Source organism: Myxocyprinus asiaticus, chromosome 9 (assembly GCF_019703515.2).
Source record: "Myxocyprinus asiaticus isolate MX2 ecotype Aquarium Trade chromosome 9, UBuf_Myxa_2, whole genome shotgun sequence".
In the NCBI taxonomy this organism is placed as follows: Eukaryota; Metazoa; Chordata; class Actinopteri; order Cypriniformes; family Catostomidae; genus Myxocyprinus; species Myxocyprinus asiaticus.
Genome location: NC_059352.1, coordinates 31193102 through 31211222, shown reverse-complemented (window position 1 = coordinate 31211222; position 18121 = coordinate 31193102). Strand labels below are relative to the sequence as shown.

General features: G+C 40.3%; 1 protein-coding gene across 2 annotated transcripts in view; it reads left to right on the top strand.

Moving 5' to 3' along the window:
- tgfbr3 (transforming growth factor, beta receptor III) overlaps positions 1-18121 on the top strand; it is a 189439-nt gene that overhangs the window by 112288 nt on the left and 59030 nt on the right. For both annotated transcript variants that reach the window (XM_051707490.1, XM_051707491.1), the window contains exon 4: positions 3935-4072. In XM_051707490.1, coding sequence (XP_051563450.1) covers positions 3935-4072 — 138 coding nt within the window. The remainder of the gene's footprint in view (positions 1-3934; positions 4073-18121) is intronic.

Here is an 18121-nt window from a genome sequence, read left to right as displayed (position 1 = left end):
CCCCCCAGAATGGCATTTTTTATATTTTTAACTGTTTAATCTTCTTCTTTAACCATTATTTGATTGGACTGATAATGATTAATACATTTTTACACAAACATGGATGTGAAATGCAAATTAACAATATTTTCAATTTAGATTGTCAATTTTAGATTGTTTTGTGAATCACTTTGTATGATATGTTAAATAAATGTATTTACTCAGCAATTACAATCACAGAAAACAATGTATCATGCTCTAAAATGTAATATTTGTGTAAAAATTTGGCTGTATTGATTCTGGCGCACAGCTGACACCACATTGATTAAGACATTCCAGTGCGGTTGCCAGATATTCAATCCCGGAATTATTATACATGACTAAGATTTTGTATTTTCATTATCTAATGTCTACCATCAAACCTTTTGGTGACCGTAGTCCATTTTATAGTATCCGAAAACCCCGAAATTTTAACCCGTGACTGTATTTTGAAATTATCCCAATTTGGCATGAAACCCTGGCAACACTGCTCACGTGCTACAGCTGCTATGGGGAAGAGCGAGTGAGAGGACAAGTGTGCAGTGCTTCTCTCCGCTGTTCAGAAAAACTGTTCAGACAAACAATCAAGTTTCTCATTTGACTGACAAGAATTTTTTACTTTCTGCCTTATTTTGTGGTCACTTTTATTGTAAAGTTTTACCAAAATATGCAAAGAAACTGAATGGTTGCTGAGACTAACATACTGCCTGACATCTCTAGTTTGAGTTCCATGAATGAAAGAAAGTCATATGGGTTTGAAACAACATAAGGGTGAGTAAATATGATTTTTGGGTGTATTATTCCTTTAATGACATAAAGACATATCCCTGCCCCAATTGTTGCCATAACTTGGTAACCTAAAGCTGTATGGCCAACTGGGAAGTAGTTTGCTGTGAAGTCAGCTTTTTTGATCAGTAAAATGAAAATGGAACACCATACGGTCTCATGGACAGACACTTGCAAGTGAAGGCCACAAGACCGCAAGTCTATATCAAGTTCTCCATTTGAGATTGCAGATTAGGTTAGCAGTTTATCTGCATTAGTCAGACTGTTTCACGTGCAAATTATTGTGAAATGTTTAGGTTCTCCTTATTAGACATGAATCTGACTTTGCAAGCAAAAGATTGTTTGGTTTGACCTTCTGGGCCCAAATGTTGTTATCAAGGGCAAGAAAATTAGGTATCCAAAGTATCGGTAACAGTGGTAAAAATGTTTTCATTTACAGTTTTAAACTTTTTCTAAAGTCAGAGTGACTGAATCTTTTGACTGAATCTGTGATAATGTCATTGAAATATTACGTTTGCAGTGCCTAATTATTTAATCGAGTAATGTATTAAGTGGATAATTTGACATTGCCTGTTCTGATTTAGTCGTGTGAATGTGTCTCGGGTGTTTAATAGTATTAGTCTGAGAAACAAATTTAGATCAGCAAGATAAAGAATAAAGAGTGAAAGGAAGTCAAAACTATTTTAAATCCCACAGGAAAGATAAATCACAATTTCTCAATGAGATCTCATTTGTAATGAGATACACAACGAGTAATCTCAAGTGGGATATCCCAAATGAGATATCCTGCTTGATTCCCTAGGAAACAATACGATTAAATGGTCTCTTGCTTCCCAATAAAAAGTCCTTAGTACTCTCACATGCATCTCCTGCAAGTCTGCATTCAAAAGTTAGAAATTTCAATATGACTTTAAACATTTCTCATCATTTCTCCTAAGGAATTGTAGGAGAAATATCTGAGAAAGAGTTGATACAGAACTCTTTAAATCTCATTACGTTTACAGAGCTATGAAAGAGCAACCTCTGAGAACCTCTGAGGTTGTCAACATTTTAGCTGTCAGAGTTAAGAATGTGATTTTTAAATGATTTCTAGGCCACTGGTCAGTGTCTGTTGGATGAAGAAGGTCAGTAAATAAGCTCTGAAGGTGATGAGGCAGTGCTTGTTTGTCAGGTCAGTGTTGAGATGTAGTTAATCAGACCATGTGTGGAATGGAGTTTGGTTTCAACCCCACTGCATCTCTAAATCAGCAGGTTATATTTGGCCCACTGGGCCCTGTCAGAGACTGCAGCTCAGGGTATGGATCAACAAAACACCAACCAAACACCTCTAAATCTGGAACAGATTTTTGAACAATTGGAATGATAGAGTAAATGGCAAACTGCATGCACAGCTTGTACAGATATAGATTTTTCTCTATATATCTCTCTCTTTCTCTCCTCCCTTTATCATATTCTCTCATTATCACTAACAAAGGAGCCAGTGTGTGAAAGTTCAAATACCAGTGAGACCACGTATTATTGTGGCTTTCCAAAGAAAAACACTACTTTCTCAGTCACTGTGAGATTATCAGCAGGGTGGAGACATAAATAGCAAAAACTCTGTAAAGGAGTAACAGACAGTCACAGTGCTGCTAACATTACTGTAGGAATGGAGAGGAGAGCATGAATATTTGGATGCTGGTCCAAATATTGAAAATTCATGTCATTTCAGATCTGTATGACTTTCTTTCTTCTGCTGAGCACAAAAGGAGGAATTTTAAATGATGTCCCATTCGCTCATTTTAATACATTGACAGTTGACAGTGACTCACTTAAAAGCTTGAAAAAGGACCCAAAAAGTGTCATAAAAGACGTCAATGCAAATCGTCGGTTGTAGAAGGCATACAGAAGGTTTTGGTGAGAACCAACCTGTAATTTAAGTCATTTTACTGTGAAAATGTCTCACAAGTGCATTTAGTGCTGAGGGTTATGATAGAAGTGCTTGCAAGAGCAAAAAAAAAAAAAAAGAATCTCTCGCTTCTGTCATGCACTCATTGAGTGCAAAGGAGAGCTGTGGCAGAATGTTGATTACCACAAAAATTATTTTGACTCATCCGTCCTTTTCTTTAAAAAGGCACTTACAATGGAAGTGAATAGCGCCAATTTTTAGAGGGTTTAAAGGCAGAAATGTGAAGCTTATAATTTTATAAAAGCACTTGCATTAATTCTTCTGTTAAAACTCATTATTAAACCTGTAAAATTATTTAAATCTTCATTTTTACAGTCGTTTTAGGGTTTGTTGACATTACATCGTAATGGCAACAAAGTTGTAAAACAGGCGATAACTTTACATAGAAAAGGTTAGCATGTGCTTTTATCACACTAAAATAATGTTAACATGCATATTGTTTACGTTTTGTGGCAAACATTTTGAAACAGTGAGCATTTTAATGTTTAAGGATTGGCCCCATTCACCTCCATTGTAAGTGCACTGGAACCCAGATTTTTGCTTTTTTTTTTTTACAAAACAAGGGGCAAGTCAAAATTAATTTTTGTGGTAGTCAATATTATGCCACAAATGCTGTTGATTTATCTTGTCTTGTTTGATTGAACCCGGAATCTTCCTTTAAAGTGAGTCACTATCAGTTCCCATTGTATTGAAATCAGTGAATGGGACATCCTTAAAAATTCTTCTTTTTGTTTCTTCCGAAAAAAACTACAGTACTCACAGAGAGCGAGCAAATAATGACACAATTTTCACTTTTGGGTGAACTAATCTTTAACCAGCAAGAATTCTTTGGTCAATCGGAAAAGTCATGCTAGTTGATTAGCTTTACCAGATTACATTGCTCTCTACCAGCACCAAAACAGCACTTACCAACATAAACCAGCCTGGTCTAGGAAAGAGAGGACAGGACAGATGGGATGAGAGGAGAGGAATGAGAGGTTTTTATGTAATAGCAGCTGAAGCTCTGTGGTGGACTTCACAGTTTAGAGCCCCATGTGTTCTTCCTATCTTAAGTGAAAGTGCTCATTGTCTTCAGCACTCTTTTTTTAGGGTTGAGGGTTACGCTTTTCATTTCACTTTCCTCCCATATCCGCTTGTCTCTCTCTCTCCCTCACTTTTAACCCTTTTCTGTGTTTTATCCAGGTGGCGTTACATCTGCAGCCCATCCAATCCCTGCCTTTGCATCAGAAACCGCTGGTCTTTGTCCTGAATTCCCCTCAGCCTGTGCTTTGGAAGCTTTGGACAGAGAAACTGGCCCCAGGAGTCAAACGCGTTTTCCATGTAAGTCTGACCTGCTTCATCTGGCAGAAGCTCACAGGTTTATATTGATTGCTGTAGTCTGTAGATGTTGACCAGGCTCCCTGATGGATGGTTGGTTGCGAGACAGTGGTGTGGAAATTGCAGTGATTAGCACTGAACTAATGTTTATTCTCTAGTAGTGACTTTGCTCTGTTCCCTACCAAGGTTATTTTCGTAAACTAAAACTGAAATGAAAATGAAAACATTTTCGAAAATTGAAATAAAATAAATATTTCAAAATAAATGAAAAACTAAACTAAACTAACAGCAGTTTTTAAAAAAAAAACTATCTGAAATTTAAAAAAAATCTCAAAAATAAATGATCTTTTTCTTAATCAACGAGTTCTCATCACATGGCAGAAAAATCTGATCTGTGTTTGTGAGATGTGTTCATCTTCAGAGCCGCAGACACTAAACAGTTTTATTGGGCTGTTTAGGTGAATACCTGCAGGTGGTGTTGTTGCATTTAATGCACATGAGGTTAGCAGATACTGAGAGACTGATATATGAAGACGTCTCGGAAATTAATTATGGCTGGTAGGAAGTCTTTATTTAAAAGTATAAAAATATTCTATAGATGAATTTACTGTTTACAAACAAACGATCTGTCCAGCCACTTCCGGGTTCTTTTTGTTGCTCAGAAAAAAGCTGCTGTCTATGGGCACTTAGCTCAAATTGCATTGAAACTGTCCAAAAAGTGCTATTTGTGGAGATGAAACACCCTGTTTTCCACAGATTATTGGAGATTAGTGCTTCTTCAAATTTTCACCTGATCGTTGCATCAGGAAAAACTTAATTTTACATAAATGATGATAATTCACAGGTCACCGTCATTGTTATCGCGTCTGCTCTATTAGACACAATTGACCCGCAGTAGCTATTGATGGATATTGACATTTTTATTGAAGAAATCACTCAAACTCCGATCGCAAACGGCTGTTTTTAACTTCCAAAGTGCTGTCTAACATGGTCTAATGATGATCAAGACCACCATATAAGATGTAACGGGAGGAACAAATATTATTATTTATTGTATGTGGTTTAATAATTTAAGCAGTTAAGACACATATTGTATGACGGATGGTAGTTTTCATTTCTAAGTACCCAAATTCTTAGGCTTTAGAAGTGTGTTAAATGTGCGAGGATGTGTATTCATCAACCTGTTACACGTCCGGCATGATCATACAGGCTCACTGAACCAAGTTTAAAGTACTTTTGCCGATAATTCAGAAAATAACCCACATAATTTCTTAACTGTAAACCATAGATATTCCTTTATAATAACTTTTATTAACATTAACAGACATTATTACATTCTGTAAAGCTTAAAAGATTATTAAAACTGCAGTGCTGCCTATTTCCACCATTGAAATCTGCTGCTCGAAAGAACCCAGAAGTGTGGTTTCCTGCGGTGTGACGTCAGAGTAATTTCATCAATAAATATTTTCAGGTCCTACTGTGGTGAAGGCTGGCATACTGGGGTAACAGGTGCAATACTATGGCAAAGGTGCTAGCGTGTTAGCATTAGCATTAGCCAATGTAAATATTACAAATTACACATAATCTAATGCAAATATCTTTCAGTCATCAAGTTGTTATAGCAGCTTCTTTTACTGATTTCATGTGGATTCCATTCATAGAATGAAGCAGAAAGCATAATATTTCTAGAATTTGCAGCCTCAGTCCAGTGCCAGATCCAGAACTGTTCAATAAACCTATAGAAATACAAGCAATCGCTTGGAAAATATTGACAAACCATACATTTTCGTAGTCATCTATATTCATGACATCTTTCATCATACTAAACATTATTTTTTCGCTTTATTTTTTTGTTAATGTGGTGAATGATGTGATACACTTTTTTCTTCATGTCCATATTTGAATAATTTCTGTGCTGCAGCGGCTTCTGATTTCTGATTGCTTTGTTAAAGTCAACATGAAATCAAAATTGATCATACTCTATTTACTTTCTTTAAACACTTCCCTGCTCTTTTTGTGCACATTTTTGCAAAGAAAAAAATTACTTGTCTTCGCAATCCGCCTCTGAAACTACTTTTCAGCTGATGTCACCAAAGCTGTGCTGGTTATTGGTTAATATTAACCAATAGCCAATCAGCTGTTTATGTTTATTTAAGCTAATGTTGTAGGGAATGCAGCCTTTATAAAATCTTGCCAATAATAATAACATCAATTAACATTAATTTAACAAAGTTTACAGCAACAGCAGCAAATTAAAATTGATTTGAAAAAAAACTGATACAATTGGGATATGTCGAGATGCTCTCAAGGGTGGACTTCACCCTCAGCCTCAACATCCCAGTCAAAAAGCACCCTCAAATGTGGGTGCCGGCTGTGTTTTAGGAGGGGAATAATTCTCTAATATAGACTTCAAAATGACATTCAGTTCTGTCTCCATTCTGGTGTGGAATGGTGATTCGATCAATTCCCATTGGATCACATGAAGTCCTATGCTAAATTTTTTTTTTCTCATTTACTATCTTGTTTTGCGTAACATTACGATAAAATGGGTTGTGAATGCTGTTTTACAGAATCAGAATCAGAATGAGCTTTATTGCCAAGTATGCTTACACATACAAGGAATTTGTCTTGGTGACAGGAGCTTCCAGTACACAACAATACAAAAACAGCAACAAGACTTTTAAAAAATAATTAAAATTGAATAAAAAATAGATAAATATTGAAAAGAAAAAAGTATATATAGAATACACAATAGACTATATATATATATATATATATATATATATATATATACACATACATACATGCATATATTTTCATATATACATATATACACATACATACACATACACATACACATATACATACATATACACATACATACACACACACACACACACACACACACACACATATATACATACATACATTCACATATACATACACACACTCATACATACACGCATACACATACACACATACATATACATATAGGAATGCACATACCCTCACAGAAACTGATATATGATGTAACAATATCTGTGAGCTCATCCAGGTCTGTGGCTGCAGCCTCAAAAACACTCCAGTCCGTGCAATCGAAGCAGGCTTGTAGTTCCAGCTCTGCTTCGTTTGTCCATCTCTTTACAGTCATTACTACAGGCTTAGCAGATTTTAATTTCTGTCTGTAGGTTGGAAGAAGATGAACCAGACAGTGATCAGATAGTCCCAAAGCTGCTCTAGGACCAGAGCGATATGCATCCTTTATTGTTGTGTAGCAGTGATCCAGTATATTTCTGTCTCTGGTTGGGAATGTAATGTGCTGTTTGTATTTGGACAGTTCACGTGTGAGGTTTGCTTTGTTAAAATCCCCAAGAATAATAATAACTGAGTCCAGGTATTGTTGTTCTGTGTCTGTGATTTGATCAGCCAGCTGTTGCAGTGCGGCATTCAAACACGCGTTTGGCGCGATATACACACTCACCAGAATAAACGAGGAAAACTCCCACGGCGAGTAGAAAGGCTTGCAGTTAATAGAGATTGCTTCCAAATTAGGACAACACATATTCTTTAACGCTGTTACATCTGTACACCACCACCTCTCGTTTTCCCCGTTAACTCCGCGAAATGATCCACTCTGAACAGATGTAACATGCTGTCTGGAATGGCTTCACTCAGCCAGGTTTCTGTGAAGCACAAGGCAGCAGAGGTTGAAAAGTCCTTGTTTGTGTGGGTGAGGAGATGTAGTTTGTCTGTTTTGTTAGGAAGAGAGCGGAGATTCGCAAGATGAATGCTTGGCAGCGTTGTTCGAAAGCCCCGCCGATGGAGTTTGACCAGCGCACCGGCTCGTCTCCCTCACCTGCGTCTCATAGCGCGTTTAAACAACACAGCCGCGACTCCGACTAAAATGTCAAACAAAACGTCCGAATATTCAAAATCCAGGAAAAGATTGACTGCTATATGCTGTCGAATGTTCAGCAGTTCGTCTCTGGTAAAACTGACTGGAAAAAGATTACTGTACACAGGACAAACAAACAAAAACAACAAAACAATAGAAGCGCTCCATACCAAGGCGGCCATCCACGCCGCCATCATGTTGAATGATATGTTGAGTGTACAGCAAATTTGCAACAAACATTTGAACATTTGCTGATTGTTTCACTGTTAAAAACAAGCACTTCATTTCATGGCAACATTTAAACATTGCATGCCATAATTTCATTTACTAAAGGCCGACAACATTTAAAACCAGAAAAAAGTGAATTTTTCATATGGTTTATGGAGTCATGGAGTTTAGTTTAGTTTAGGAGGTTAACCGTTAGTTTTACTCACAGATATAAATTGGGCCATTGAAATCAGCAACACAGTCTGCTCTCCCTGACAACATTATTGTTTTCCAGCCATCCTGTGAAACAGAGCAGAATTACTTCACTCCTTTTCCCCCCTGCAAAATAACAAGATGACAAGATCCAGGGCGTTTTCGCTTCCCTCACTGCGCCAAGGGAGCTCAGAGGAGAGCTGAAGGGGGTTTAGGTAAAGATGAGGCTCAAACCCCACTGAACAGCCAACCATATTTAGTCAGGAGAGCAGCAGGCTTAATGAGAAAATGAAAATGGGCTGGACAGGATCTCTGAGCTTGAGCATTCCTATCACAATGCGGCAAGACCTTATGAGGCCTCACTGGTTTAACTCTGTCATGCTGTCCATGGTCTGCAAACGCTTCCTGTCTTATATATACCATAAATAAATAACTTTATATAACTAGTGGTTCTCTGCAATAATCATTTTCAAATGTGCTTTAAAACTGCAGCATTCCAGTAGAATGTAGAGTTGAGAGCCACTATTATTTCCATGTGTGCAGATATGGTCTACTCTCTCGCTTGCATTGTTACAGCAGATATACAAAGACTGTTCATGCATAAATAAATATACATGCTTGCTTTCTATCTTTGTTTATGTAAGTCACACTTTTACACACATACACAGACTCTGACATGCATATTAATATCTTCATTACTCCTTTAGTGACCACAAAGAGAGATGTCAAGCTTTATTTCTCCCTACATTCACGCTGTATGAGTCAGTTCACTTTTACCATGTTAGATTGAATCTTTCATTCTGGTGCTTTCATAGGATTCGGGGTACCACAGTGGACGCCGTAGCACATCAACACCTTTCACCTTGTTGTATGGCACAAACTGAGCGAAAAAATCTAAGTGAACCTCAGTTGTTCTTGGTCTGAAGCAAAGGCTCCGATTTCAGATACTGTTAAGAATATGGATGAGAAAAAAAAATGTAATATCATTCTAGAATTATTTCCTGTGTAGATGGGACATATTCTCAAATTGATTTTATGTAATCTCGTGCAGATGACTATTTGCAAACTATAATTTGCTGAGGTCATCCATAGACATTTATTAGCAAGCCAATGCACTTGTAAATGTCAACCTTTGTAAGCAGTGCATATAGATTACATTTATGCTTTTGGCAGACACTCCAGCATCAAGAGAGAGCATATATTGTGTTTGTGACAATTACTTTAACAGGTACCTAGGAATAGGCCAAGAACTAAGACTAATCCTTAAAGCACCTTAAACAAATATGATTGAATTGTAAATTACAAGTTGAAATCACTGTGTATTTTAGCTCTGTTCCAAAACCTAGTGAGCTGCCTACCTAAACAGCATTTTTAGGCATTGTGGTTGCATGTTCCAATGCTGTTCCAAATTGTAGACAGCAAAATTATGCTGCCTTCCTTTGGCCGTATAACACCCTGTCTACAACCATGTATTTGTGTTGTTGGCATTAGTAGCGCCAGCACGTGCAGCGCAAAATGGAACAGGACACTCGTTTACTGAAACGGACGCTTCCAGTGTAGACAGCATCATTGATTATAATGGGTTCTATAGCTTTTGGTGTGACACGACGCACCGCTCGCAATCATGTAGACAGGGTGTTTGGCAGTATATAATTGTGTTGGGGACTGAGAACCAATAATTTTTCAGAACTGGTTGCTTTTTTAAAATAATATATCTGATCAGTATTATTTTCATTACTTTCGGTTCATGCATTTTTTCACCGATGTGGATGGAACAACACTAAAATACTCTGAGGGTGTTTTCTGCTGCACTATTCAGCGGCAGTGCTGCCCTTCTACTGAATCTACAATTCAAACGGTCTGTGTAAACCTGCCTTTTACAAGAATTGTATTAAATTGATTTCTGATTAAATCTGCTCTGTTGAAATCTGTAATGATCTCATCATTTGGCAACAGGCTGTTGAGGGCAGTAAATGCAGTAAGAATTGCATTTCTAATTTCCAAATATTAAGAATATTATATATAAGACCAATTCTTTAAGTACTTTTGAGAAAGAAATATTAATAACTCAGCCAAGCGTTCATAGTGACATCTCTTTTTGATCCTTCGATGCCGGCTCTTCCTATCATTTTGAAGCAGAATTCACCATGCGTTGGATTGTTCACCCACTAACGCCCGTTTCACATCGCAAGCATGATTGGTGCATGAGCAGAGTGTATTTTTTTTGCCGTCCATAAAAACAGATTAGAGCATTCACATCGGAAGCGTCAGCAGCGCGTCAGAGCATAGCGTGTTGGGTTTTGGCTCCGAGTCTATTTTTGCAGTGCTGCTCACGCTCAATTAAAGTGACTGTGCACTGTTGATGGATAAAATTTATGTGATTTGACACAAAAAAGTAAACAATGCACAGAATAAGCATATGTTATTAGTCTAGTGTGTCTTTATACTGTATGAATTAGAGCACATCTGAAAAACAAAATAAAAAAAAAAATTTATTCCAGGAGATTTAACAATTTAAACCAATTTAAAATATTTTTAATTATAGAGAAGTATGGTTTATCATTTAAAACTACAGTAAACTACAACTTATGAGCCTGAAAATATGAGACCAGGTCTTTTATGTACTGTTAAACATAGAACAGGTCTATAGGCTTCAGCAATACCGATTCAGAGCCGAGTTTGCTTTCACTTGTAAACACATGCATGTGACAGACCGTGACGTTGGTAAATTCAGAACTTACCTCATTCGTGTTCAACAATGGATGACACAAGACTGATTGTGGAGGTGGAGAAGCACAAAGTGCTCTGCAAATGTGGTCCTCCTTCTCATGTAAATAAGATTTCATGAGGATCAAGTTTGTAATACTAATCAATGACCCACTCCTGATAACCATTTTATAAGTTATGGTCTTTAAAATAAATACACACGTAGTAACATAGAAATCACAGTATTTTTCTGTATAGAGCTGCTGCTGTGACGCTATAAAAATGCTTCCAGTGTGAAAGACCTGTTGAGTCTGCAGCTGCAGTTACGCTGTAGTTAAGCTGACGCTATGCTCACGTCTCGCTCAAGCTTGTGATGTGAAACAGGCATAATAGGGAATGTGAGCTGGGTTTAGACTGTTTTGAGACAGGTTAGTTTTACCCTACTGATAATGTGTTGTTGCAGTAGTAATCCTGCTCAGTATGACTCGGGACTCCGATTGGCCCGGGATAGCCGGCCCGCAAAGGCCTGACATGGAGAGCCATTCGAGACAGGGCCGGGGCACGCCGGATGAATTCCGCCCCTCTCCCATCACGCACCACAAACTTGTGGAGAACCTGGTGCTAAATGACTCTTATACGACCTCAAAGCAATAGAACCCATTATAATCAATGATGCTGTCTACACTGGAAGTGTCCGTTTCAGTAAACGAGTGTCCTGTTCCATTTAAAAAAAAGACCTTATCCTGATGTAGAGCTGTCAGCATGTACCTTCACCTCTCACTTCACACCCCTCTGTCCTCCTTTTTCTCATGGCTTTGATTTTATGAGCCCTGAATCTGTTGATGACATCATCTCAACACACACAGCCCTCACAGTTAGTGTGAGATCAGTCAGTGCAACGAGCTCACACAATTGTTGTTCACTAGAAAAACTCCCCAGCCACACCAGGCGTCCTGACACACTGACACACACAAACAGAATTCATCTTCTAACAGTGCAGCTCTCCCAGACTCTCTCACACACCCTGTTCCATTCTGGAACTATTTCCAGCTCGATGCTCCATGAACTGAGCTCAACTTCAACACATAGCTGAAGCAGATGGCTCAAGTGTGTGTAGCATTAGGGCCAAGTCTTCTGCAATTTTGTTTAAAAATTACAAACATGGTTGGAGAGCAAGCAGAGAGGGTTTACATCTGTTCCCTTATAGGAACATAATCAACAGAACACATTTGAAGGTTTTAACCCCCAAACATCCTCAAGGTCACCTTTCTAGTACCCTCAATCTTATTTTAATCTTGGTAGCAATTCAATAAGACAGATTTCTCTGTATGTAAGTACAGTCTGAGGAGCCGTTCACACTGAACACATTTGTTGCATCTGACTGCGCTGTTTTTCAATTTATTCTTCTGTGTAAACATGGGCTAGGCTGCTGTTTATGCAAGATGCTGTTTTTTTAGATGAAGTTAAAAAGAACTTCAACTTTATAAAATGTGTCTTGAGACACCTGTGTTCTGTATTTGTTGCACCGCATCTAGTTTTTTTTTTCTTTTTTTTTTTTTTCTCCCAATTTGGAATGCCCAATTCCCAATGCGCTCTAAGTCCTCATGGTGGCGTAGTGATTCGCCTCAGTCCGGGTGGCGGAGAACGAATCCCAGTTGCCTCCGCATCTGAGAAAGTCAACCCACGCATCTTATCACGTGGCTTGTTGAGCGCGTTGCCACGGAGACATAGCGCGTGTGGAGGCTTCACGCCATCCACCGCGGCAACCACGCTCAATTCACCATGCGCCCCACCGAGAACAAACCACATTATAGCAACCACGAGGAGGTTACCCCATGTGACTCTACCCTCCTTAGCAACCGGGCCAATTTGGTTGCTTAGGAGACCTGGCTGGAGTCACTCAGCACGCCCTGGGATTTGAACTAGCGAACTAGCGAACTCCAGGGGTGGTAGTCAGCGTATTTTACCACTGAGCTACCCAGGCCCCTGCATCTAGTTTTTTTAACGTAAAAATGCATTCAGTCTGAACAACCACTTGTCCAAAAAACCTCCAACATAAGTCTCAACCAACTTCATCAGAGTTAGCCCTTTGTATTGCATTGGAGTAATTGTTGTCTGGGGCTGGTTGTCTCTGGACAAGTCTGCCAACCCTTGTTTCCTAGTTCCAGCACTTGGAGGTCCAGAGATGCAGATTGTCGGCTTGGAGTCTGAGTAGAAAACTGTTGTTGGCTGCCTTGTTTATGTCACCTAGCCCGGAAACAAAAGCCCTGAAATTCAGACATTTCATTGTAAAACACGATCCCCATGAAGCCAGTGCTGATCAACCACCAGATGTGAGAGACTCTGAAGTGGGACATGAGTGGAAATAAGAATATTAAAATCAGCTTGAATCAATTTATGTTTATGTCAAGAGAGGCCTGAACAGTGGTTTCTCTCTCTTATTGAAAAGTCCAGCATATTGTTAATTGTGTTTTGGATGCTGGTGTGCTGGTGTTCTCACCAGATTTCTTAACTAACTTAACATGCAGAACTGCCAGCAAAGCTTAATTGGTCAGATAGCTTCATTGTAATGACAATGCTTGTTGACCATTACCAGCACGTTTTGTTGCTGCACAGCAGGGCTACAATATGCTGGTCCACTAACTAGACCAGCACCAAACTAGCACTAACCAGCATAAACTAGCCCAGTCCACCATGGAAATTCATACTGGTCTAAGTTTGGCTTTCCAGCAGGGTCCTGTTAAGATGGGGACTGTATGGCATCATGTTCATTCTGGCAACCCCTCTGAAGTAATTTGATTTTAAGAAGGTTGGCTGTTGTGTTTGTTGCTCTTTCTGTGTTTGCCAAGTGGCTGTTTTCCTGATTTATATTGCCCTGGGAGGTTAGCGAAAAGAGGCTTTGTCTCCCTCTGATTTTTAATTGAAACCATTGTGGCACCAATACTGGTTTTGTGATGGAGGTCGATCTGCAGGAACGCTCTTCCGTGGCGCTTGCAGACAGATGGTGTTGTTTGTTCCAAGGCAGTCTCTCTCTGTTTCACAGGAACACAAACGTGGAACTTTGCCAGGAACTTGATTGGCTTTGTGGAGTGAGTGGAACAAATCACCCACAAATATATTTATGGCCTTCATCTCTTGTGCACATTGTGACATGTTTTTTCCCATCCTGGGAGCTCACGTCACAACCCCCAACCCCCCCCCCCCCCCTTTCTCCACTCTCACGTTTTTAACACTTCATCATCTCTTACAGACATTTGTGCTTCCTCAAGCAGAGGGCATTTCATTGTGAGCAGTTAGAGATTAGTGTGCACTTATAATTGATTTAAACCAATTGCCACTCCGTCTCTACTGATTCTGAACATTTGGTTGTAATATGTAGATTCTGATAGACAGAAAGCAGGAAATCCAGTAAAATATGCTTTAGAAAAGCATGTAGGGTGCTAGGTGGAGGACGTCCTGGTTACTTTCGTAACCTCCGTTCCCTGATGGAGGGAACGAGATGTTGTGTCAATGTAGTGACACTAGGGGTCACTCTTGGGAGCCCCAAACACCTCTGCTTTTTTGAAAAAAGGCCAATGAGAATTGGCGAGTGGAATTTGCATGCCACTCCCCCGGACATACGGGTATAAAAGGACCTGGTATGCAACCACTGATTCAGGTTTTGTGCTGAGGAGCCGAGACCAGGTCCCGGCCATTTCAGCAGGTAGTTCTGCTTTGTGGCAAGAGGGACACAATGTCTCGTTCCCTCCATCAGGGAACGGAGGTTACGAAAGTAACCAGGACATTCCCTATCTGTCACTCACTCGATGTTGTCAATGTAGTGACATTAGGGGTCCCTATACAAAATGCCACAACTAGCTGAACTGTGTTGCATGAACTGGTGGTGTGTGATGGGCAGACTTCTGTGTGCCTCGTAGCCAGCACACCAGGCCGTCACGTAACCTCCCCCAACGCTCTTATGAGCATCGAATGGTCCATCAGGAACAAGTCAACTCCCCAACTATAGAGATAGGCTAGCCCAGCCGAGGCCTCTTTTCCCTCTCTTTTCTCCCCAAAAAGAGTAAAATTTGTTAACTGACTGGGAGCCATAAGTGTCTGCGTCAGGGGGTGTCCCTCCCAAGGGGAAGACACAGCCGAGACCACACCCCGCCCAAAAGGGGGGGGGGTATTTTGAGTGGAATACGTCACATGGTCTTACCGAGTCTTGTCGGAAGTATGTCATGTGGAGAGGTCCCATGGTAGGTCCTACCCACAGGGGGAGGAGTTTCTACAGAGCATAGCGACCGGGGGCAGAGGGGCCTCTGCCCAAGGAAGACGCAGTTTGCCGTCAGGGAAACAATTTTGCGGAAGATATCACATGGGGTCGCCTTCGGGGAACCAGCACATGTGGAGCACCTACCTCTGTACAGGGGCTCATTAGCGCATGTACTGGACCGGTCAGCGAGTTTCTCTGCAAACTCAGCTGCCAGAGGGCTAAGGAGGAAAATCATCCAGGGATCACAGTCTGTGAACATGACTGGGAGTCAAGAGCGCACATCTTCACCTCAAGGGAGGGGAAAGGTGCTATGCGCAAGCGGTACACCCGGCCAGTTGTCCCGGAACTTACCTGCTTATGCCTGCCAATACACAGGACGAGACCAGCTCAACCCGGAGGTTGTAGAACCTCGCAAAGGTGTTGGGTGTTGCCCAGCCCACTGCTCTGCAGATGTCTGCCAAAGAGGCGCCACTGGCCAGGGCCCAGGAGGCCGCCACACTCCTAGTGGAGTGGGCTCGTAACCCCGCAGGAGGTGGCACATCCTGAGCCTGCTATGCCATCGTGATGGCGTCGATGACCCAGTGGGCGATCCTCTGTTTGGAGACAGCGCTTCCTCTCCGCTGTCCACCAAAGCAGACAAAGAGCTGCTCGGAGCTTCTAAGGCTCTGCGTGCGATTCAAATAGATGCGTAAAGCTCGCACCGGACACAGCAATGCCAAGGCTGGGTCTACCTCCTCCCGTGGCCGTGCTGAGTCCAGGGTCATCGAAGCACTTACCTGGCTCCTGCCACCCACTATAAGATTGTTTGAGGAGGGGGGAGGAGGAGTCTCATCCCCGTAGTCCACTGGACCCAATCCTGTGTGGGTATGTTTTTGCCACAGCTGGTCATGTTCTCGCAGTGAGGACAGGACACATCCACGAACGATGTCTCCGCATGGGCAGCGCCCAGACATGAACGACAGCGATCGTGGCCATCAGAAGCGGAGAGATATCGACCGGAACCAGGAATAACACACAGACGGAAAGGCATCTTTAAAAAGATGTTCCGTGTGTGCCGCTCTTTTAGAAAGAAAATATCCTTTTTTTTTTTTCTTTTTTTTTAGAATATACTCCCTTAGTTGTTTCTGCCGAAGGGCCCAGGGGCATTCTCTGCACTCCACGGGTGCAGAGGGGGAGAAGCCGCTGAAATGCGGCGTAGAATCCAGCAGATGAGGTGAATGAACTTCGCGGATGAATTCAGCTTCAATGAATAGAACCGCTCGGCTCCGAAGAGAAAATCCGAATGAGTGTTTGCATACCAGCTCCTTTTATACCTGTATGTCCGGGGGAGTGGCATGCAAATTCCACTCGCCAATTCTCATTGGCCTTTTTTCAAAAAAGCAGAGATGTTTGGGGCTCCCAAGAGTGACCCCTAGTGTAACTACATCGACACAATGTCGAGTGAGTGACAGATAGGGAACAGATGTTAATCTGAGACATGAAGAGGACAGGTGTGATGGAAATGTTGCCTTCTTTTGCTCAGTGGAAAACTTAGTTACTATTACAAAACCAGTGTGAAAACCATGGCAGCAGTGTGGTGTAATATTTCATAATGCAATATTTCCAATGCCTGGAACAGCAAATGCCAGATGTCAACTGCACTTGCTTTCTCGGCATACATAGATAAAACGTTTTGGTTTGGCTGGATGTTGTGATATTTGGTTGGGCTTATATGTCAGGTTAGCTCTTGGGGTCTTTCAGAGTTTTACAGTGTTGAACACAGACTGAGACAGAGTCAGGCTCCAGAGAGAAGAGCATGGACATTAGCTCATATTTCTGAGCTAACCCATGGCTAAGCTCCAGTCTGGACCTGTTTACTGAAAGATAAGGTATAAACAGGATGATTTACGCAAGCCTAAGCCTGCCGGAATATTCCAGACGGGTTATTGTGTGTCGGGTTCTTGAGTTTAAGAAAAGATTAAGTGCAGAGAAAACTGAAAAATACAGTGCATTTTTCAGTTTAATTTGGTCTTTTGCCTTTTTTATGAATTGACAGTGGAGAGCTGACAGAAAATTGAATTGTGTCACCCACATGGGCAGCATCACTTAATGGAGCACTTGAGCTCAGCACAGATCACAGCTCCAATGAATAGAAAGTTATAAGTATTACATTTTAATGTATGTATATTAATATTACACAGCATTAATTGCAGCCAAAAAAAGAGTACAGTATCTTTAATATAGGCATGAACCTAAATTCCCTGCAAACAAAATATGGCTAAGAAACGTAAAAAAACAAATATTGCTTTTTTAGAGCGTTTGTTAGAGGAAAAACAAACCCGGAACAAAAACAATTAAGGCATAGACTTTATGGATAGCCTTTCAGACTTGATAACTTGTCAGGATAATTCATTTCTGCACTTGTATTAAAGCTTTATACTTGTATATTTTTCTCATATTTTTTTTTTTAAATAAGTATTTTTATATGTATCTGTTAGACTTCTTTTCCCCCTCCCACCTCTCGATGTGGCAGTTTATTTGTATGAATGCTGGCATTAAATATAGTCAAGTTGTAAATGTCATAGACATAAATCAGTCATTAGTATAATAATGAATGAGCAAAAAAAAAGTTGTTTTGTTTGTTCTAAGCAAAGTAAAAAATGTATCACCAAAAAAATATTTAAAGTAATTAGGGCTGGAAAATTTAATGCAATAATTTCTGCTATTAATTACTGACTGTTAAATCCGTAAAAAAAAAAAAAAAAATTAAATAACGCAATTAATGCAGTATCCGTTT